The sequence below is a fragment of the Pieris napi genome, chromosome 17 (genome assembly GCF_905475465.1).
Source record: "Pieris napi chromosome 17, ilPieNapi1.2, whole genome shotgun sequence".
In the NCBI taxonomy this organism is placed as follows: domain Eukaryota; kingdom Metazoa; phylum Arthropoda; class Insecta; order Lepidoptera; family Pieridae; genus Pieris; species Pieris napi.
The window spans coordinates 4376339-4400929 of NC_062250.1; the positions used below are offsets into that span (position 1 = coordinate 4376339).

At 32.8% G+C, this 24591-nt stretch overlaps 1 protein-coding gene and 2 long non-coding RNA genes across 4 annotated transcripts in view; 1 reads left to right on the forward strand and 2 right to left on the reverse strand.

The window, feature by feature from the left end:
• The window catches only part of LOC125057678, a 33227-nt gene that overhangs the window by 3252 nt on the left and 5384 nt on the right, over window positions 1-24591 (forward strand). For both annotated transcript variants that reach the window (XM_047661477.1, XM_047661478.1), the window contains exons 2-6: window positions 4820-4956; window positions 10309-10579; window positions 17642-17925; window positions 19497-19847; window positions 20510-20723. In XM_047661477.1, the coding sequence (XP_047517433.1) occupies window positions 4843-4956; window positions 10309-10579; window positions 17642-17925; window positions 19497-19847; window positions 20510-20723 (1234 nt within the window). In that variant the 5' untranslated portion in view covers window positions 4820-4842. The remainder of the gene's footprint in view (window positions 1-4819; window positions 4957-10308; window positions 10580-17641; window positions 17926-19496; window positions 19848-20509; window positions 20724-24591) is intronic.
• Window positions 3355-4576, reverse strand: LOC125057681. The gene is made up of 2 exons (XR_007118246.1): window positions 4491-4576; window positions 3355-3784 (listed from the first exon to the last, which is right to left on the reverse strand). It is a non-coding gene; the product is annotated as an uncharacterized LOC125057681 (long non-coding RNA).
• Window positions 6114-6871, reverse strand: LOC125057680. Its single transcript, XR_007118245.1, has 2 exons — window positions 6443-6871; window positions 6114-6356 (listed from the first exon to the last, which is right to left on the reverse strand). It is a non-coding gene; the product is annotated as an uncharacterized LOC125057680 (long non-coding RNA).

Below are 24591 nucleotides of genomic sequence, written 5' to 3' on the forward strand. Positions count from 1 at the left end.
CGTATACAAACCTTGTTCTGACAAACAGAAAAATATCCAATTTGAGCAGTCGTTAACTATATAATAAGTTGTAATTACGGATTAACATTTAATTAAAAACTGTCAAGCCGTTTCAGCGTTTAAGAATATGTAAGTTTAACTATTGGATTAGTAGAGTACAAATAATTAACGCTAAGGTGTTAGCCAGTTTTCTATTTGCCGAAGCATGTACTGTACTAGATTCGACTTTTTTTATTAGAGAAAGTACTATCTAGGAGTCCTAGATTGTAAACGCCTTGGTTCGTGATGAATACCTGCATATGGACTTATTACAAGATATTTAAACTTGAGAATACATTGAGAACTTTCCTAAAAGGCGGCAACAATAACGAACGAACACGGTCTAGCCGGTACATATGTACATGCCCCTATTGAGTGACGAAAATTTTCAATTTAAATAGCGATTATATCTTGTGTTTAATCTTGTTTTCATTAATTTAGTATGGCATAGATAAGGGGGCGTCCATAAATTACGTGAGGTGTTTAAGGGGGGGAGGGGTTCGAGTCAAATCTCATTTAATCTTACGTTGGAGAGAGGGGGGTCTCGGCAAATATCACGCAAATTTTTTTTTTGATTGAAATTTTTTTTTAGGAAAACGGTTGACCCTAAAGGCCATACCTAAACGCGATAGCATCTTACGCGTTTACGTAAGAAACCCACATTTTGAAAACTCTCACGTGAGATTGGGGGCTCGGGGAGGGGGTTGATTAAAATCTCACGATATCTCACCAGGGAGGTACAGAAAATTTAAAAAACACCTCACGTAATTTATAGACGCCCCCTAACGAGGGTTTGGGGCAGACATGTTTGAGAATTAAATAAAAAGACACAAACTTACCTACCTCAAAATGTAAAATTCAGAATATGTTCGCTTCTTGTCCCAATGGTTGTTAATGGGACTTAAAATGTTCCAACTAATTACACTACATTCACTATAAAGAAACGGTTTTAGGTTTAAAATGAATGTAAAGAGTATCATATAGATATCAAATATATTTAATGTTATTAATAATTCACGGATCAAACATCACATACGTGATATTGTGCAATAAAAAAATCCGATATCATTGAAATGTTTGATAATGAAGATTGTGTAGATTGCCTCAGGACACTTGGGATTCCATTGACCTACATTTAAGAGTGGTTAATACACGAGATCGAAACAATTTAACGTTCATTATTGTTCGATGTATCAGTTGTCAGTAGAAAATAATATGGCTATTTGAAAACATTACCTCGTAACATGGGAAAGACAACTCCTGTTCTAAGGGTACGGGTATTCAGAGACAAGACTTTCGCGAACCTTCACTCCCGTATCCTACTTATAATGATGCTTATAGAGGCATACTCATCATTCCCAGATTACTCCAGGGACCTCAGGAAATACTTAATGAGACGTGACCAGCTACCGTTATTACAATTGTATGTGAATTAATTCACGCTTGGTCACGTGACTGTTTTCCATACAATTGGATGGGTCAGTCTTCAGTCAGAAGTAACTGTCTGGGCTCTAGGGATTAGGCTTGATAGCACTAAGATAAAGAACATCAGTGGCGCTACAACCTCTTTAGGTCTCGGCCTCAGATGTCTGAATCTGTTTCATGATCATTTTTCAATCTAATAGGCAAGTAATCAGTCTCCTGTGCCTGACACACGCCGTCGACAAGCACCAGGATGAACAAAATTCAATTCTGAGTTTGATATAGTATGGGACTACGAAAATAAGTGATTTCTAACTATTGAAAAATTTAGCTATCGTGACTAAATGTATATTTGTGCTAATACTATATTTAAAAAAAAAAGCATTTTCTTTTTAATAAATTTTATTGAGAGATAGTGAGAACTAAGATGCATTTATTTAGTTTAGATAAAGTTGATGAGCATTTATTGGAAAATTAAGAAAACGGTGAACTAATCTCGGACACTCATATCCATTCATCTGAATGTATATGTAGATTCATCCTGACATAATATATAAATATACATAATATTATGTTCTTTTACAATACCATTTATGTAAAAAACTTAGTTTCTGATTCCGCATTAGTTTGCCGTCAGTCTCGCAAACCCATGATTACAAATTCTAAATTTAAAAAGGCTTAAAGGAACACATGTTGGGTGACCTCTCAAGAATATATAAAAAAAAAAAATAATAATAATAATAAGAATATATAATCTTCTTCTTATACGAGTAAGAAGATTTGCATGTGTGTCTACTTATGTATGTGTGACGTGACAAAGCCTTTTGTACTTTCAAAATGGTGTTTAATTTCTCCAAATTTTTCCACTTAGCATTGCCTTGACGACGCCAACGTATTATAGCGTGTCTTGGGTCACGTCGTTCAACGCTAACCTTCATTGTGACCAAAACATAAAATATATTTGTATTGCATAATTCGCGCCCACAGACGCGTCCTACGCATGATGCATGTCTTTATAAGGCAGATAATTTTGCTGTGGAAAAATTTCATAACTTTTGGCGCACCATAATAATTGACCAAAGTTCATTGAACGCTTTAATATTTGAGTATGTGATTACGCGTTTACTTAAGCATACAAAAGTTTACCTTTCTGTGTTTCACGATGCAAATGTTCCCTGGAGGAACAGCCAGCCAGTTGGCTGGGTTGGGAATTTAGTTGACTTCTTCCATGTTTTATGTTCGTTGTTTTTTAATTATTTACTTTTTTGTTTAGTGTGTATAGCTGTCACTCTAAGATCATATAGGACGACCGAAAATCAGTGTTGTTAGTGAGAGCAACTTAAGCCGAGTTGGGACTATTTTTGATTAATGTGAATATTTTTGTATCTATTTTTTTGGGTATTATTTAATGAAATAAATATTTTTCTTTTGTTTCTTTCCTTTCAAATTCTTTCCTTTGAATAATGTTCTAGCGAAATATTTATTCAAAATGGATCCTAAGTCTGTGGAGATGTAAGATTCAGAGTCTAAACTAAATTATTTATAGAACTCCAATCGTAGTTTATATTTTCAGTAGCTAGTAGCGTAGTGTTATATTCACTAGAAAACATCATATTTTAAATAAAAATAATAATTTAATTATTTCTATAAATACATTTATATTATCTATTGGTATAATAGAATTGTTAAAATATTAATTATATAGGTTTGTGTGCCACGATAAGTTGTTTTATCTCTTACACTACTAATTAATTTCTAAAGTAGATAGATTACAAATTATATAAATTAGGTGTAGTGAGTAATGCTAAAAATAGCACCTTCTTCTTTTTCTTCACCTTCTTAAGTATACATACTACTAAAAACAAGCACTCCTGATTATTGATAAAAACAAAAGACGAAAAACAAAAACCGTTTTATTCTCTGTTAATGCAGCATTCGAAATTTTGCAATCAAAGTACGAAAATAAAGAAAAAACGAAGCTCTCGAATTTGTGTCACTGGAGTATTTTTAGAATATCAACGCCATTCTTTGATAGACACGCTATTTTGTAGTCTGTTTTTAAATTGAGCATGACGTATTAATAATAAACGAAATTTACTAATCAATAGTTACGATACTTTCTGAGGAATAAAAAGTATCGCGAAAGCCACACAAAAAACGAAGTCATTGCTCTCAAATGAAATAGCGTTCGGTATGTAATTCCGCTTTCCGATTTGAGGTGACCTCGAGCACGTGGTGCTCGGCCCATTCAGGGCACGTGGCAGCTGCATGATTCTCGCTAGTGTAGATCGTGTTGCCGGCTTTTGGTATAGAAGTGTGCCGGCTGCGAATCAAAACAAGCTGACTGATAAGAACTGCTTACGTCAACCATGCCTCGAGGTTGAGTAACCAGTGTGATCGATACCTATCACTTAAGTTATTACTTTTAGGGTCTGTATCACAATGTTGATAAGTTCTACATAAGGGCCGATTTACATTATCTTAGTGTTGTAGGAGAGTGCTTTAGTACAACTTGAAAGGCAAGTTCTTTAGCGTAGCGTTTACTAAAGCAAGTAGCGTTTACATGTTTCAACTAAAGTACTATCCTAAAGCACTCTCCTAAACACTAAGATAATGTAAATCGGCCTTAAGTTCCAAATTAGCTATTTATTACTTATTGGTAGGATAAACACTATTGTTGCGTTTCACGATTGTGATTAGCCCTATTCGTCACATAGTCCATCATAAGTTATGAGTCCGATGAATGTCAAATAGCACAATTTATCTTCCAAATAATTTATGTGTTGCAGCTATTTGGTACTTTATCCATACATTGTGAAACAGACCCTTAGGTTAGTGGGTAAGGTTAAAAACATCGCAATTGCAAAGACTAAATTTGCATATAGAACATTTAAAAATCTCAATTCGAAATACAGTAATCCCCCTAACGCGTTTTCGCATAACGCGATTTCTGTCACGCGGAGATTTCTCAAGTTATATTTTTATAGTATGAAATTTAGATTGATTTGTCCATAATTAGTTTTGCGTACCTTTGCACTTGTGATTGTGTTGTTATAAAATTAAACTAAAGAACTTTATTAACGTGTTCCTAGATTTTGAATTGTTCAAGAAACGGAGGATAACTGTATAGAGACAAAGTTGGTTTTGCTCAGTTCTCTACTTAATAATTGACGTCGTGGTTACATGAAAAATATGTATAGAATGTGCTACATAAAGCAGAAATAATGTTATTATAAAATGAAAACAAATAAAAATGTAGAGCAAGCAAAAATGTTTGTAAACAAGATTTTTATGCGTACCTTACAAAATGTTTCGTTTCAAATTACTAATATGAATCTAAAAGTAATTTGTGTTGCAGACACGTAGCTGACAAAAGGCAATATGACGGTGGAGAAGAGTAAAGGCTTCCCAAAAACGGTAAAGCCAGCCACAAGGAAGGTTGCCCCGGATGGTGGATGGGCCTGGATGGTGTGTTTCGGTGTTAGTTTAGTTAATGTAAGTACTACCTAATATACCTTTAACAATTAGCCTTCAACTAGTATGAACAATAACATCTGCTAATCTAATGCACTGGTAGTAGACCCCACTGGGGCAACTCGTTTAAAAATTATAATTTAGGATATTTGACGCGCGTTAGGAAAAAATTATGAGAGTAAATTTTTTCTATTGTAAGGGCCGGTTTTTTGATCCGTAGTTAACTCAACTATTGGTAAAAAATCGTTACTATTAGTTAAAAATCAGCAAAATGCGTTTTTTGATCCGTGGTAAGAGCATCCAATGGTAAAATATCTAACTATTAGGCAAAAAAGTTAACTACTCAGTATCGGAGGGTTAAAAGATGGCCGCTGGTAATTTATATAGTAACAGCTGTTTGTCACAGAAATCAAACTATGATAAATACGTTTATTACTATCTAATGATGAATTTAAACATATTGAGATACTTTAATTAATGAGACGATGAAGAAGACGATAATATTATATGAGAATGTGTTAATGAGTGACCAAAAATATTTAGGCAATGTCATCCGCCATTAGAAACCTGGGATGATGTAGATTTTTGTCACTGTTACCCCCTATCGAAGGGAACAGTGCTCTGGATTGTTACTGAAACTGGGAATGATCTTAAACTGCCAATGAACAAGAGTGTATATAGACAGCAGCTCATACCAACCTATTTTGCTTCATTACTAACTACAGAACCGCAGCAGTATATAATTAAGTATTTACTAATTCATTATGTGTTTTATTGCCTATAATATTAACTTATAATAATTATACATAATGAATTAGAGTTAATATTATTTATATATTACTAATAATATTAACTTATAATTACATATTATAAGTACATACAAGTATGTACTTATACTAAAAACTACAACTACACATTAGTTAGGGACCTATGATATTCTTTAGGGCTTTTATTACATTTGTGAGTTAGCATCTACCTACTTTATTACAATAATTTATAAATAAAACATTTGACTTGATTAATAAACTGTTTAATTATAACTTAAATACAAACCATTTTTATTAAAAAAACATAACAAAATTTACATGAAACCCTAAAGTAGCAATTAAATATTTTCTAATTGTTTCTTCTTGCATTTCACCTCAATCAAGATGCATCAACAAGATTTTTTCCTTTAGTTGTAGGACACAGCTATACAAGAATAAATATAAAAATGTGCCTACACCTTTATTAAATGTATATTAAATTTAACACTTCGGTGTCTAGACCCATCTGAGTTGAAAACGTCACAGAGATTTCCAAGCTGCATCTTTTTGTAGATTGCTGCAGTGATCAGTTGTTTGCAGGTTACGACTGTGTAATCCTTGAGAAGCATCACCAGTTTGGCAGTTTCTTTTTTGGCGAAGTTAGCAGTATGGTCCCTTTAACAAAACATAAATGTATTACTTTCTATTACGAAACACAAGATAAACCGGAATAAATAACACGAAAATATGTTTGTACTTACTTATTTGACCGTTGGCTGTTTGCGGACATCGTTATTTAAATATTTAAGTATCGTAAAAAGTGTAAACCGTATTAAAACACAGAAAAACAACTTTATTTATATCGTGTTATTTAGATTAATTTGACACTTCAAACTCTTCAAAGCGCAAATAACGAATGAAGATGGCAAAAATGGATTTCATTCACTCAATATGTCTAGTGTTGTCATACAAAATAAATGTTCCCCACAAAAAAGAACCACATTTTTTGGGATGTCATTGCTCATTGCACTGGCAACAAATTGACAAATTGTTAAGTTTAACTATAGTTAAAAAAGGCATTGAAAAACGCATTTACGATTTTACCAATGGTTATTCATTTAACTATAGTTAATGTAACAAATGGTAAAACCATTTTTTACTACGGATCAAAAAACTGGCCCTTAGTGTCGTTTTTTCATCAAACCTTAGAATAAGGCGAAAGATAAAATTTTTGAAAACATTTTTATCTTGTTACGCCAAAGAAGTATAACTTCTAACGCCTGTACATAAGTACACACACGTTTTTTTCTAAACCTAAGTTCAAAAAGAAAATGTTTAATATGTGACACAATGGTATAGAAAAAACATTAAACATCTGAGCGGCCTAGTACTAGTTAGATATTGACTGATAGCGGATAGACAGAATATTTTCCTTTCTTTGAATCATTAGGTACCAAAGCGAATGTATCTCAGACATTCGGTCACGTGAGTCAGAGTAATGATAAAGGGTCGTGCGCTTATCACTGACCTTTTGTTCGTCTATACAATAATTTGTTTGTGAAATTATCACGAAATGTAGTAGATACGAATTGCTTACAAAGCATGCCATTCTTTCGTCATGATCGTAGAACAATGTCGGGTTTGAAAAAAATCCAAAATCCACTTTTTATTATATTTGGATACTACATTGACTAAATATTACGGCTACATAAAAAAAATCCATGTGTTTTAAATTTCAAATTAATAAGTCGGTAAAGTGACGGATTTGAAAGAAGCACGTGATTTTTCTAGAAAACTGTGTAATTTAATGTCATTATTTTTATTTTGTTTCCAAACAAACCCTTTTGTTTGTTTGTATGCCAATTTTCATAATTATAGAATATGAATTATAAAAGTTATGGCAAAAAAACTAATATGATTATATTATTTTGAAATGCCCTCTAAAGTTTCATATTTGTCAGATGACGAATAGTCATGACTTGTTATATCGATATTTACTACATTAAATAAGTATATTAATCAGGTAGTTTTGTACGATTTATTCGTGGATTTACCTTTGTACACCTATTTTATGTATGTAATTTTCATTTGTTGCGTAAAATCAAGTAAAAATTTACGTTGAAACACGTAGTTTGTATGACCTTGGAGGTTTCTATTGAGTTTTTTCTACATCCATCCAAGGAAGTACTTAACGTTTTAATTTAAACAGTAATGCGTGTACAATAAACGTTTATGATAGATACTTAGCTGGTCACATGCATCATGACACAATCGCATTCTAACCAAAGTGCATTCGATGATTATCTTTTGACGTTTTGATATGATGATTGTGAAATGGTTTTATTTCATGATGCGGACTTTTATTATTACATAACCTGAATATTATTGCTTGTGAGACGGATATATTTAGTTGCACACTAGAATTCACAAGAATTGCTTTATTTATAATTTGTTATGAAAAAGTTTTTATCTTTTTTGCTTTGTTTATATTATGTTCTTATATATATAAACGAGCTGACCCGGCAAACGTTTTGCCATGTATATTATTTCTAGGGAACATTGTTTTTAGTTAAAAAAGCATAACTATCTAGTATAATAAAAAATAGGGGTTGATCGTAGAGGGGTATTTTTATATGCTGTATCATAAAAAAATTAAAACAAAATTTTGTCTAGACAACCCTTAACATTTAGGGGTTTGAAAGATAGATAGTGGCCGATTCTCAGACTTACTGAATATGCATAAAAAAATTCATAAGAATCGGTCTAGCTGTTTCGGAGGAGTATGCTGTATGGGAACGAACATTGTGACACCAAAGTTTTATATATTAGATATCTTTAATTCCAACAACATACAGTATAATTACTATTTTCGTAACGTACATAGTAATAATAATAAGAATTAAAAATTAATAAATATAAAATTTAATGAAATTTAAGAACTTTGGTCCCTGTGGCAGTGTACCTTTAACGTCGGTATTGCGATATTTATTCGTCATGCGAGGAAAGCATCAGCCCAGGGTCACCGGTACTATCTTCCAGACGCCAATTTAAATCTTTAATTAGCGCATGTGCACTTAAACCCCTTTATGTTCCTAATTTCTTTTTTATATTAATAAGTTTTCTATTGTGTTAGAATTAAGTTACTATAACAATAGAAAAGGATTAAACACATATCGAAAATTAAACATCATTGTTAATATTCAATTTTTTTTTATTTAAGATGATTTGTATTATATTACGCCAGTTAACAATTGTAAGTTAGGCACAAGTCTGAATGACAGGTTTGTGTTAAAAATGCAAATGACGAAGTCATAAGAAATAATCAAGCGTTGAAATATTATTTCGATTTGAAATTGGTATTAAACCCAAGACACGACTATTCCCATTCAATATTTAATGTATTTAACCTGTATTAAAAAAAATATATTTTGTCCCTTTCAGAGTTGGCTATATATCCAATCATTTCTCCTTATCAATCTCGGGTCATACTGAGAATATATTGTAAGCAATCAGGTTTATATACCGTCTACGAATATGACCTTGAACTTATAATTTTATTGAAAGTAAAGAGCAAAGTTTAGGAAAACAAAAATTTTATTGGACATGGTGACGCGATTTTTTTGTATGCGAGATGGAAATATATTTGCGGGAAGTAGCAGGGGTATCTGGGACTCAACCCACACCAGAATGTGCTATTTAGACACTGGGAGGGGGTGTAAAACCAGTGCAGGGGGTTTTAGGGGAACCCATTAAAACCACCTCGGGTAGTTCTTACAACGTCACTATTTATTGTATACATAATCTGAAATAGAAAAGAAGTTGGTGTGGTGGAAACACAAACTAGTCATAGTATTTCTGTCCACCAGGACGTCGAACACAGCCTCTAGGGTTGTTCTTGCATTCTATCATGAAGCATTTTTACATAAATTTTCTTATCTTGACATAGAATAAAAGTTAGTATTTTATTTGTTTCCATGGGCCCATATCCAGAAGAATGGTAACCATGTCACCAAATACTTTGACCAGTGACCTACGGTTTAAAGAGTTTTATAATACCTAATTTAATTTAATGATACCAATATGCTTGCTCGTCACAGTCACAAGTCAAAAGCTTATGACTTGCCAGAGAAGTATGGAAAGGAGCATACTAGGTTACACACGGAATGATAGGAAAAGAGCTGTAGATCTCCGGAGGATCACCAACTGGATGCAATGACCAGAGCCAAAAGGCTTAAATGGAGATGGACAGGACACCTGCTCAGAGGCCAGAGAGCAAAATGGTCGAAAAAAGTCACCCAATGGACACCTCGCTACAACACCAAGCGAAAGAGAGGAAGACCATGTGCGCGGTGGGCTGATGACTTTAAAAAAGCCACTGGTCCTCTGTGGCAAAGACTTGCCAGGGATAGGAAGCACTGGAAACAGCTGGAGGAGGCCTTTGTACCACAAAGGCAAGCTGTAGGTACAAGAGGACAGCTGTGCAACAAAACCTTCTTAAAGAACTTTTTTTATATACATTTATATTTTGTAAACTTTCTCTTGTATTAGTTGAAATAAAGGCTGTTAAGATGCATTACTATATAACTAATAATATACATAATAAAAAATATATTAATTTTATTTTCAGTTTTCCACCCGGTCGCTGGAGCCGTCTTTCGGTCTACTATTCAAGGACCTTTTAGATGACCTAGGCGTCCATACAACGGGGGCATCTGTGATCGCCAGTACTTTAGACTCAGTCGTCAATTTTTCGGGTTTCTTCGTGGGTCCAGTCATAAAAACATTTTCATATAGAAAAGTCTGTTTTGTCGGCTCAACAATATGTGCTCTGGGTCTATTGTTCACTGCGCCGGCGAATAGTATAGCACATATATTAGCTACATACAGCATAATGGGAGGTGAGTACGTAGAATAGGTGTATAAACAATAGTCGTATTGCAAGTGATGTTTACAATTTGAGTATATTTTACAGCTGCGTAAATAATAGCGCAGAAATATTTCGAGGTATTGTCAATATTCACTGGGGTTTACGCCTTCTTTTGTTTCTATGACTAAAAATAATATGATTGTGTGAGTGACAGTCTAGTGGTACGACGCGACTGTCGATTCTAAGGTCTTGATTGAATGGATCTTTGTAATTATTAATAACTAGTAGACTCGGCCAAGCGTTGCTGTGGCTAAGATTTTTGTTATATTACATAGTAGTAAACTATTCAAGAGAAAAGGCAGAAGAACACCAATCCGCCATGCTTTTTTGGTGGTTATGCCATTAAATTGTAGCTTATGTGAAACGCTGGTAATTATTTTGATAAGGATCAATACCTAGGTACGAATAAAGAGCCTTTTCTAGCAGTGGTATTTTAATAAAAAAAAAATTAATAAAAGGACGCTTATTGTGACGTAACTATAAAAGACATGCTGTCGCGACAATATTTATAGATAGTGATGTGTCGTAAAAAATTGAAATACATCATTTTGTTCTATCATTAATAGTTTTCGCAGAGCACACGATTGAAGGAAGTTTTTTGTTTACTTTTTTACACCTTGGGTAAGTTTATTCAAGTTTTAGTAAGCATCCCTATTTTTTTTGAAAATGAAACATAGCCTATGTCACTCGGGAATAGTGTAGCTTGCCAACGGTGAAAGAATTTTTTAAATCGGTCCAGTAGTTTTGGAGCCTATTCATTTCAAACAAACAAAAAATCAAACCTTTCCTCTTTATAATATTAGTATAAATTGCAATTAGTGCGGAGGAAAGCATACTAATTGGAACACGGCGTGACAGGCGCATAAAGATTCTAAGGCCTATAAAGAAAAGTGTCTTAAAACCAAGTGTTATAGCCTAACGTTATTAGATAGATGTCATCATAATATATATATAAATTAACTGGCTTGTATTTAAATATATTTTTTATTGACATTTGTTAATATATTCATATGACATCATAATCCAATGGCTATACAATATTATGGATCTTAGATCTATTCAGCCTTCTGTGCCTAACCTATTAATTAGGTCTGATTTATTTTATTAAAACTTCATTACATTACAAATTAAAAAAAAATGCTTTAATTATTAGTATAAAAGTACTATCACAACATGACAATATGTTGATACACAAATATGACAATTTATATTACACTAGTGGACCCGACAGACGTTGTCCTGCATGATATTTCAAGCAATTAGTAAAGCAAAGTATGAAAGTACCGACTGCAGCGCCATCTGGCAGGCTGATTTGTGAATCTAAACCATTCCCAGATCTCCTTGAACACACACAAAAAATTTCATCAAAATCGGTCCAGTCGTTTGAGAGAAGTTCAGTGACATACACACTCACAGAATAATTATATATATAAAGATTAAATACGCCGCGCCAGCTGTCTACTCTCCATCCGTCTTACGAAACCTACACTACAAATTAGTATTAAATAATTCAATTAGGAAAATTCACTATTTTTTAAGTTGCCATTTTTTATTCGCGTCAAATGAATTAAAAACGTGACTATATAGCACGAAGGTTTATAATCCTTTAAAAAATATCCGTCTTACGAATTTGTCCTGACGCGAGTTTAACATTTTTTACCCATTCCAAAAAAGTGTACAACGCCGCTAAAAAAGTTTTCACTTCAAAAATAAAAGAATTCATTGATTCGAACGCATGCTAACTAATAGATATATAAAATGCTCTCACATATATCATAATATATAATAACAATTAATGAATACACAATATATTGTTCTTTATAAATGATTTGCAACGCTCCGTCATATTACAAGGAAAAAAATAATATGCATACAAATGCAAATTTCTTTTGAGGAGAATGAATTGTTTCGTTCATATAACAATGGTGTAATATAACTTATCTTTATAAAAGGACAAAAAGAAAAGTATATTTATATACGCTTCAATATTCGCTATATACAGTGTCAAATCGATCGTAGAGTCAATAGCGGCCTTCACACGTGCAGTTCGGAATGGCATTTCTGGAACTGCGCACCAATCTGCAGATAAATCTGTGCAGACTAGACCGCGCGCTGATCTGTGCTTCTACTTTACGCTTCAATTGTAATAACAGTTTGAACTGCGGTTCGAACTGTCTATTTCGCTTTCCTGCAGATAAAACTGTATGTATAAATGCTTTTCGAGAGTTTAGATCGCAGTATGGAATGGCGCGTGGAATGTCGACCAATTTTAAAAGTTTTCTTTCAGTTTTAACCGGTACAGTAGAAATGGATACACGTCTAGTGAAGATTTTAAAAATTACCTAAGGATGGACGGCGATAATTTTGATTGCTTATTGGAACTTATCTGTCTAAGCAAGATACAGTTATGAGAAAATGCATAACACCAGAAGAACGTCTTTCCGCAACATTAAGATATCTGGCAACTGGACGTTCATTTGAAGATTTAAATTACGGTTTTATAAGCCGACTTATTTTTAACTTGCCATAAACATGGATGTTCCCGATATATCCGTATAAAACCTGTCACTGCTTCCACGCTCCAAACTGCCATTTTGAAATAATTGTCATCCACACGAGGTACCCGCATAAAACTGTACAAACGTTCGTACACACCAATGCGCCGCATCGAACTGTCAAACCACCACGCGCTTGTCGCGTCTACACGGACGGATTGGACGGCAGATCGGAATGGCGCGGGCTGTTTCCTACGGTTCGAACTGTACGTGTGAAGGCCGCTAATGGTAAGGGTAATAGAAATACATTTTTGACGTACGAGACACAGACAGCGCTGTCTCGATAATCTTACCCTACTAGGTCCGATAAATGAACTATCCATTACAAATTATCAATTCGAACCAGTACTTTCTAGTTCATCATTTCAGCTTTATTTGTTGTATATAATTATTCCAACGGAACTAGAGAGATTTTTTTTCGTTTAGATTCATTTAAATATGCTAAGGCAACACTAAACTAGCTATTTAGTTAACTTAAGCTAACATATAAAACTACGTACTCAAAAATCAGGTCGTCACGCGGTGTTTCGCAATATCAGAATCAGAATTTGCATATTTGAGGCCATCTTTTTACCATACTTTTATGAAACTCCGTGTAGCGATACACTGATACATTCACATGCTACGAGTACTAATAGATACATTTTATATGTAGACGATTTTCCTGTATAACCAAATAAAAATGGTCCAGTCTACAACGTTTTAGGTTTGGACCTCAGAGTTCTGTGTCTGTTTCGCGATCATTTGTTTTTCTAGCAAGTATGAGTTCAGCATTCTGTGCCTTGTCACGTCTTGAGGCATGCCGGTTTTCTCACGATGTTTTCCGAGCGAGTGTTTAATTCGCTCATAGAAAGTCCATTGGTCTACAGCCGGGATCAAAGTCACTGCTCAAAAGAATCAAATGCTATTAGTGAGGCTCAAAGTAGTAGTAAAATAATTGTGCATTCATTTATCACTAATCCACCCGATCAGGGTTGTAAAAATTATGACAAAAAATATTGGTTGTTTGTAAAGTAGGTTTACGATCGAGATGTTTACGTGATAACGTCTTATTGGTGATATAAGTTTTTGGTAAGTAAGGAATTATCAATTAATGAAGATAACAATTTTTTCAAATTTTAAATTACATCTATCGTTTTATTCACACTTTTGATGATAAATTTCGGGTGTAAAATGACAAGTTTACTTATTCGACTATGACATACATTTTTCTTCATACATTCACGGAATGACTGGCAGCGCTCGAGATGAGACGGGAGATCGGTCCGTCTCTCTCTCGTTATACCTGCGATCGCGCTCGTGAGGTTTTGGTGTGACACAAGTTTCTGAACATGTCACCCGACTAAAACGATTTTAAAGACGTTATCTCGTCAAAAAATAATGATTTATGTAACGACGTGTTCAGTTAAATACTGTTTACAAACATTCATAAATAGTCTAAACACAATACAGAATAATGCCATTATTGTAAATACATTTATATATGCATGAGAATTCAATTATTAGATTGAAATTGTATGTAATTGACGAGTGACTAATAAATTGAAAAAGGGGCGTCCATTGAACTTGTGTTGTTGAAGTTTTGTTATGCTAAGTTCTATGCGAACTGTGGAATTAATCCCGGGGATCTTTCCTGGGAGATACGACCCTAAAAGGCCAACGCACCCCCTAAAATGGGTGACAATGGGCTACGATTAGGTGTTGATTCCCTTTTTGCACCTCAATATCCTATAAACAATATGTAACTGAACCTAACCCTCCGATTCGGAGTCGAGATTTAGCGTTAAGTGTCAAACACGTATTGCATTTTGACATCCGGGAGTTCGTTTGTGACGTCATAAGTTTTCGTCATAATAAAAATAGGAAAAATATAACTTGGCCTATATTGGTTACAATAAAATCCACTAAACCCTCAATTCACAATTGCCGATTGCTTGTAAAACTTTCTGTAGAACTTTGGTAAAGAGTATTTTTCTCATTGTATATAGGTGTTTATAGTGACTCGACAATAAGACCAATTTGTTTAACTGATGATGAAGCTACGTCTGCCTTTTGAGTGCAAAGTTGTTTATTATTAAAAGGAATTATGTGAAACAATTATGTGATTCTATATTATGTAATAATATATACTTATATGTGATAATAATGTATTTTGTATGATAATGTATTTTGTTTATAATTTACACGAACTTACATTTGCTTATGATAATTACAAGTAACAAATATTTATTAAAACAAACACGATTTAAATAAATATCGATGGAAAAATTGTTTCGTAGCTATTAGCATTTTTGATTATATTATTAGGATGAGTCAATTTTAGATAATTTAATGATTGTTTCTTAAAATCGTAAAGTTTATAGTAATCGTATATGATTTATATCTTTCATTTTCGTGATATTTAATTGCAGTATGTTAAATTATCGTAATGACAAAGGTCAATGTACGTTTATTATATCAAAACCACGCTGCTCTTTGCTGGAGTATTCGTTTATGTTTATTCGTATAAACTCCATATACAAGTATCTCTTACCCTTTCAGGAAAAGGCGTGAATGTATAAAAAATGTTTAGATGGACTCAAATTTTGAACACTTTTTAAACAAATTAGACAATATAGGTATTAATTTTTAACTGATTTCTGAAAGTTGTTTTTATTGTGAGACTGCAACGCTTTAAAACTTTGTTTTTTTCTCGTTCTTAAATTATAAAGATCAGTATTCTTCTGTAAAAATTTCAATAGACGCACGTTTTATTCATTTTTGTATCGGCGATTTCCCGTACGTCTCTTTCAATTTTCATCCAAGCTCATCATCAAAGCATTTGACGTAATAGAATGACCGAGTAACGCAGTACTATCTACTCTATGCCCCAATAGGAGTTCGAATTCGAGGAATTATTCTTCACACGAAGCTAGTTACATAAATATATTCAGATCTATTCCAACACTTTAGTCTATAATGATGTTCGTTCTGGGAATAATTATTCTTTGTTCGTACGGCTTCTGAATACATTAATCAGCGGGATTTTGTAAATTTCCATGACACATTGACACGGAATACGCAAATACGTTAGAATTTATTCCATATTATGACTAATAATTAATTTTAAGTTTTAGCATTAATTACTGTGGTACCTCGACAAGTTTAATTCGTTCCGTAACCTTGCTTGTATCTCAAAGCAATTTTCCCCATTGATATTAATTAATCCGTTCCAGGTCACAAAACACCAACTCAGTTTTTGTTAAGTGTTTTTGAATAGGATTATTATTTCACGCTTTAATTCAATATAGTTTATTAATGTTTTTTTTACAAAAAACGCGAATCCAGCTTAACAAAAATGCTTCGAAAACGAAGGAAACAAGCTGTTTTGATTTCTCGTATCTCAAATCTTGCTCTCATTTTAATGCAAAATATCGCTCGCTCGGCGTTTCGAATTTCAAAATACTCGTATTTTGGGGCACTTGTATACCGATACTACTGTATGTTAATTTAATTATTATTTATTAAAGAAAATTGTTACGCTTGCATCAAGAACAATCACATTGCCTTCCAGTCAGCATGATCCGATTACCAGAATGAATGTGTAGACTTTTTGGAGTTTCTTTCCAACTCATAGTGTGTGTCTTCACAATAAATAATTTAATAATTTTTGTAATTTGTAGATACAGTATAGAGTGTAATTTTAAAGTAATACAAGTATAAAAATAAAATCTATATACTACAAAGGGTGGATATTCAGATATATTTCTATATAGCATTATAAAATCTTGGTCATAAGAACATGTCAAGTAATGTACTTGACTATTTTATTATATTATAGTACTATTTTTAGAATAAATAAATTGTCTGAAGGTAATGTTAAATATAGTATATAGTTTCGCCTAAGAGACGGTGGACTGGGATACATAAAAATAACTTCAATATCAGATAACCTTTCGGGAAAATGAATATTAATTCAACTAGATCTGTGCGTAGGTCGTAGACAATGGCAGGAAAATTTGTTTTTGAATAAATTATTTGTGAAAATATTGTTTGTACCAGGAAATTGTAGACTTTTTATTTTCTATTCATGTTCCTATGTACGTTTTGTTGATAACGATTCTGTACCATAATTGTTTTAGCGAAAGGTGGGAGAGAGCTATAGTGAGAAAGATTGAGAGAGAGACTAAGGGAGATCGAGGAAAAATACACGCTATTGGTTGATGTATTCGTTTAGTAGTTACATATTGGAACTTTAGATGGCAATTCTGTCGCATAACGTCTTGTGCAGTAAACGCAGATTTTTTATTTATTTATATTATCATTAGCAAGTATACAGTGTGTAAACAGATATACAAATACATGGAGTGATCATCTATTGGGGCTTTTACCTTAGTAATAATTAATTTACAAAGAAGTTTCACTTCTGACATGTGTAATGTACACTTTTTTTTACGAATTTGTGAACTTTTTAGTTCATATTTATATTTTCTTTTCAGGTTTCGGTGTTGGACTAGCTTCGTCGTCTTCCTTCGTGTCCTTGAACCACTACTTCTCCAAAAAGCGTGGTCAAGCCGTCGGCTTATCTATGGCTGGTACCGGTTTTGGTTTGATGGTGATGCCTCAGCTAGTCAAGATTCTCTTAGGGGAGTACGGGTTCCGATGGACGGTGGTTATATTGGGAGCTCTGGCGTTCCACGCAGTACTTGGTTCAACGTTACTTCAACCAGTGCAACGGCATTTAATTGATGAACCAGTGGATTGTGAAATGCAGCAAGTGAAGGTAAGGAGAGTAAAGGAGCTAAATATCCTAAGATAATAACTAATTGTAGGTTACATTAATAATAATAAAAAAAAATCATGTGTCCAATTCACACGTGGTAGAAGTGAAACCTTCAAAAACAAAGTTTTTATAATTAAAATATGTAAATTAGACTTTTTCTCTATCTAAATGTAGGATCTTTTCTTTAAAAAAATATATATTTTAATGTTAAATTTTTATTTATAACTTTAATATCAATCTTTAATTTGGTAAAAACTAAAATAATAAAAGTTTGAAATAAATTCACAAGATCCAACGTGGGAGAAAATGAGATAGGAAGCATTATACAGTGTATAAACTTTTAATTAAGTGTGGTACGAAGTTTTCACTTCAAAAAGTTTCTATAACTAATGATTTGTAAATAAAATTGATAAGTAATCTAATTTTATAATTAAACTACTTACTTGACTTACTTATTTAATTTTCATCAAATCTGTTTTTTTATTTCAGAAAATGTTCAAATACACACTAATTTAAAGTTTATACACTGTATAATGCCTCCTATCTCACTCTCTCTCACGCCAAATCCTATTAATTAATGTGTCTGTCTCTTTTTACTGTCGCTTTTTCCGTTGCATCCGGTTTGAAATCATAACGATTCTAAAGAAGTTTCACTTCAAAAATTAAAATAGCATGTGTTCGAGTACTGTAATAAAGATTACATTATGTTATTATATTTAATATTATTACACGACCTCCGACGGAATAAAGGCCTACAAATTCTTCCATTTGTCTCTCATCTTCTATTTTCAAATCTTTCCCCGTTTTTTATTTCATCTTCCTTGGTTTCTGGTAGGCGTCCGCTCTTTTTCTCTCTTTTTACGTAGGTTACATTAGTCTACACAATTAAATTAATTTGTTAAAGTTGTTAGGATAACTAACTAAAGATGGTTTAGTCTTCGATCGCTTTTAAGGTCAAATTTACCGAAAGGTTTAAGATAAAACTCCCTATAGACCAATGTAAATATTCAACTATATTTAAGTTAATTTTGATTCAATACTAAACATGTATATATATTCTAGCTTAAGCAAAATTGTATCTTGTCTTGCCTGAATAAAGGTTTATATTATTATTATTATTACATATTATTATATACCATTGTTTCCCAACGTGGGGCCCATGCCCCACAAAAGCAATTTCATTGTTAAGGGGGTATTCGAAAATTTATTAAATTTTAGTTTTTCATTACGTTTTTAAAATACTGTGTCTTTAACAATTTCCTAGTAATTTCTTCTTAAAAACCCATAGTTTAGTTTTCTTAAGTGAACAATTTATATTCTTAATAAATAAACGTTGTATTGTATTATTAACTAAAATAATAAAATTAATAATAATGTATTCCAAACGGGTCCACTTCTACTGCTCTACTCTACTCCCGTATCTCAGGAAGCAAGCTGTAAAGACACTTCGAAAAAGGTTCTATTTTTCCGACCATATTCGGTGTTAATATTAGGTAGATGTATATGATTTAGTATGTTTCCAAGGCTTTGAGTGTGAACTGAAATATTAATAAATAAAAAAATAATTCCAGGAAATGGAGCGCATAAACGAAAGCGACGAGGAAGATGACGATAAATTCGAAATTAATCCGTTGGTCAGTCATCCAATGCCCAAATTGACCACCCAAAGGTCCCACAACAACATGAACCATCCGTCAGTGAGAACAGTTGGTATGCCGAGGGCCAAAACATGTGATAAGCCCTTACAGGACTTCGAGAATTCCAAGGACCAAGGGTTGACAACAGCTGCCTCTTTGGCGGCGATGCCGATGGTGAAGTCCAGTGGGAGTATCAGCGAAGCAGCCAGGAAGAGGAAAGTGTCTGTGATATCGAATATATCAAATATGGATTTTACTGGGAGTTATTTTCAGCTGTATTTAGATGTAAGTACAAAGCTTATAATTTATTATTCGTTAATTAGAATATATAATGTGTTAAAAGGCCGACAACGCATTTGCAAGCCCTCCCGCAGTTTAAATGTCTATGGGTGGCGGTATCACATAACACCAGATGAGCCCGTTATTTATATATATATTCATTATTAACAGTGTTTAAACGAATTAAACATATTGAATATATAAGAGTCGTAGGTCGCGCTAAGTCTCGACTCTGAGACCCTCCAGATTCGTCCATTATATTAATCCCATGAGTTTTTGTCTACCTTTTACTTAACGAAATCAGAGTACTAAAATATATATAATATACTATCTGGCCCGGAAAGTATTATTTCTAGGAAACATTTTTTTAGTTTAATAAAAATATGTATTTTTGTATTCTGTATCATAAAAATATTAACATTTAGGGGAATGAAAAATAGATGTTGTCCGATTCGCAGACCTAACCGATATGCACACAAAATTTCACGAAAATCGGTTGAGTCATTTCACAGGGGTTTAATTACAAACATTAACACGAGAATTTTATATATTAGATTTATTACCAATCTTCTTAGGGTGAGGTCTCTTGTGGGTTAAAATCCCATGCGTTTCTAAATAGGTTTTGCTACTATTTAAGTTACAAATGTAGAAAAAACTAATAATTTCAGACAGCTGACGAAGACGGGTTAGAAATGAAGTCAATAAAGAAGAGCGAACCTCAAGAAAAGAAGAAAGATGGTTTTATAAGAAAGTTTATTGCTATGATGGACTTGGATCTGCTAAAAGACTGGTCTTTTCTGAATCTTCTACTTGGTCTCTCTCTGTTCTGGAGCGGGGAATTGCAGTTTAGGATGTTGACGCCATTCTTTATTAGGAGTTTAGGTATATATATATATATAAGACAATAGTCTGTATTTCAATAGCAAGCAAGAGGCTAAATAAAACTTCTATTTGTTTCTCTGTAAATAGAGAATGCAATTTTATTTATCGAGTGGGTTACACACATACAATCCTTACAAGACTAACACAATCTTACCTGTAAATAGAGAAACGACAATAAAAGTTCATTGTTATCACCTCTCGATGTTAAGCTATAACTAAGTATTAAAATAATTTACAAATAAAATTAAAATGCAATTCAACATATTTGCTCTTTACATTTTTGACAATGTCAGCTAGCTTGACGTGACACGACGCGGCTCACTCACGAACTAGCAGTGCGCGCGAATATTCAAATTAAAGAGATCATTCTCTTTACATCTCCCTCCTCCAGGATGAGAATTGCTCCAGTAATTCTCATGGTAGCCGTACATATTATTCAGCGTTATCAATCATTTATTCCACCGTCCATTCGAATAAGTTTTGTTATATGGTATAAGCTTGTATTAGTTTTTGTTCTGCCTGTGTTTATTTTGTATATTGTATTCGATATTTTGTCTGTTATTTCAAATGGGCCGATTCTTAAATTGTCCATTTTCTTCCTATTTAATTTGTTTCCGTTTTCAACATATACCAGTTCTCCTATGTTGAATTCCCATTGTGTTCTGCCTTTATCAAATAATTTCTTATTATATGCATGTGATCTAATTGATCTTTCAAGTGCTTGTTGTCTATTTTGAACCCATGTTTCTGTATCTAATGGTTGTCGTAATTCTTGTGGCAAAATACTGGTGACTTTTCCTTCTAATAGATATACTGGTGCAAAGCCTGTCACTGTGTGCTCAGTTTCATTATACTTATCTATACATTCTCTTGCAATTGACGTCCAGGATTTCTTTTCATTCTTCTGATTTATTTTGCACCTCATTTTGTTAACCAGTGTTTGGTTCAATCTTTCGTTGAGTCCGTTTGAAAATGGTGTATCTACCGCAGTAAATATTAGTTTTACATCATTATCTGTCAAAAATTCTTTGAATTCTTTTGAATTTAATCCTGGATACTGATCTGCTAGTAATATCTCAATGTTTTCCGTCTCCAGAACTTTTTTTACTAACTTGATGAAATCTGAAGCATTTTGCGTTTTTGATGTCAGAATGAACGCAAATCTTGTAAAATGATCAACTAACAAATGTAGGTATTTCTTTGTTGATCTTTGTCCTCCAAAACCACCAATGGTATCTATCGACATTATCTGAAATGGTTTTTCGGCTGGTCCCAGATGTGACATTAATCCGTATTTATCCTGGCCTCTCGATTTATTTTTTATACAGGTTTCACAATTTTTGCATATTCTTTTAATGTTTCTCGTTAAATTCTTTGCTGTATAATAAGGACTGATTTTATTTATCATTTGGTTGATCCCTAAATGACACCATTCGGTGTGTGTTTCCTTTATTAATTTCACACTCGCTTCTTCAGATAATATAACTTTTTCTCTGTTTCGATCTTTTTTGTATAGTATCCCATTTCTTTCGATTATTTTGGTTTTCTTTTCCTTTATTTTCTCGTTTTTCTGCTGATCTGCCTTAATATCATCTATTGTTATCAGATTCACCATTTTTAAAATTTCTTCATCATTATCATTATCTTCCAATACTGGGTTTCTACTGAGACTGTCTGCTTCCGTATTATTCTTCCCCGGAATATATTTGATGTTGAAGTCATATTGTGACAAATAAAAAGTTAATTCACCAAGTTCATCGTCTGTTCTAGCCTTTATGTTGAGGTTTTCTAGTGGTTTGTGATCTGAAAAAACGGTGAACTTTCTTCCAATCAACCAATATTGCCAGTATTTGATAGCTTCTTTTATTGCCAAGCATTCAAGGTATATTGCCTTCTTTCTTTTTTGTGAATCATTGAGTTTTTTTGAAAAATAACCAACTGGTTTTTCTTTACCATTTTTTTGAATCTGTTTTAATATTGCACCTATACCATTCAACGAGGCATCTGTGTAAATTGTAATAGGCAGGTCTTTATCAAATATTTCGAGTACCGGTTGTGAGCATAATATATTTTTTATATTAGAAAAAGTTTCTTCACATTCTTCTGACCATATAAACTGGGCATCTTTCCTCAATAATTTATGTAGTGGATCCAATAATATCGAACTATTTGGTATGTATTCGTGGTAAAAGTTAATCTTTCCCAGAAACTGTCTAATATTCTTTCGGGTTTTGGGTGTTGGGAAATTTCTTATTGAAATAATGTTATCTTTGAGCGGTTTTACCGTATTATTTCCTATTATATGTCCTAGGTATTTCACTGATGTTGCTGCAAATGTGCATTTTTTAAATTTTAATCTGAATCCTTCTTTTATTATTGCTTTGAGTACTTTTTCTATGTGATCTATATGTTCTTCAAACGATTGTGAAAATATTAAGATATCATCAATGTAATTTTCTGTGAAGTCTTTTAAGTTATTATTTCTTAATATATTTGATAAAATTCTCTGGAAAATGGCAGGTGATGTTTTCAATCCAAATGGTAGGCAAGTCCATTGATAATGTCCATCCTGTGTGACAAATCCTGTCTTTTGTCTGTCCTCAATACGTAGTGGTATAGACCAAAACGCGGAATTTATGTCCAGTGTGGTAAAATATTTACAATTTCTTGCTTTAACAATCAAGTCGCTTATCAATGGAAATGGTTGTGCTTGTGGTATGACTATCTTGTTTAGTTCACGAAAATCAATACAGAGTCTCGATTTTGTATTTTCGTCTCTTTTAAATGCCAAGGTAACTGGTGCTGCGAATGGGCTGTATGATTCCTCAATTAAGTTATTTTTTAGTAAATTACCCACCTGTTTTTCTATTTCTATTTTGTCTTCTAATGTGCAACGATATGGTCTTTTGCTACAGTACTTGTCCACCATTAAGTCTATCCGGGCTTCATAATCTGTTACTGTACCTACATCATATTTGTCTTTGGCAAATATAGTATTATAATTCTCTATTAAATTGTGTATTCGGGACTTTTTGATATTGTCCAAGTGATGTAGATTTGTTATGAAGTCATTTTTATTCACATGCTCATTAAAATTGACTTTAATTTCCTCTATCTCTTCAAATGCATTCATAGTATTTATCTCCCTCTTTGTCTTTTGTAAAATTTTTAAATCTTCATTTTGAGCTAATTTAAATTTTTTTATCATATCTAGTCCTATAATGAAATCTTCAAAATCCAGTTTGTCTACAATAAAAACATCAACATATTCTTCTATATCAAAAATCTTTACTTTTATTCTTATTAAACCTTTTGTGTATGTCACACCATTGACAGTTCTTAATAATATTCTATTTGTATCCACAGAATCATTCTGTGTTCTAACTAACCTTTTGTTTATCAGAGACACTTGTGAGCCTGAATCATATATTCCATTTATTTGTATTTTGTCTTCTAATAACATATTTATTTTTATCAATGGTGTGATTACTCGTTTTTTGTCTCTTCGCTTAGATTTACTTCTATAACCGAATTACTTCCAATCCTTTTGTTATCTGCCCCTTCTTTTTTAAACCAACAAGACTGTTCTGGGTGGTATCGATTACCCTTATTTAAATACTGACAGGTTTTGCATGGTTTTTTTCCTAAACTGTATTTCTTATTGTCATCTTTTTCTTCCTTTTTTATTTTGAAGTTTTTATTATTTACCAAACTTTCACATTTACTTATTTCATGAAGCAATCTTGTTGAGGTTTCACACTTTTCAGGATCAATTCTGTTTCTAATAAATTCAGGTAAGCCGGCTGCTATAAGTGTGACCAGACTTTTCCCGCCAATATTTTCATCCATATCTAATAATAACTTTTCT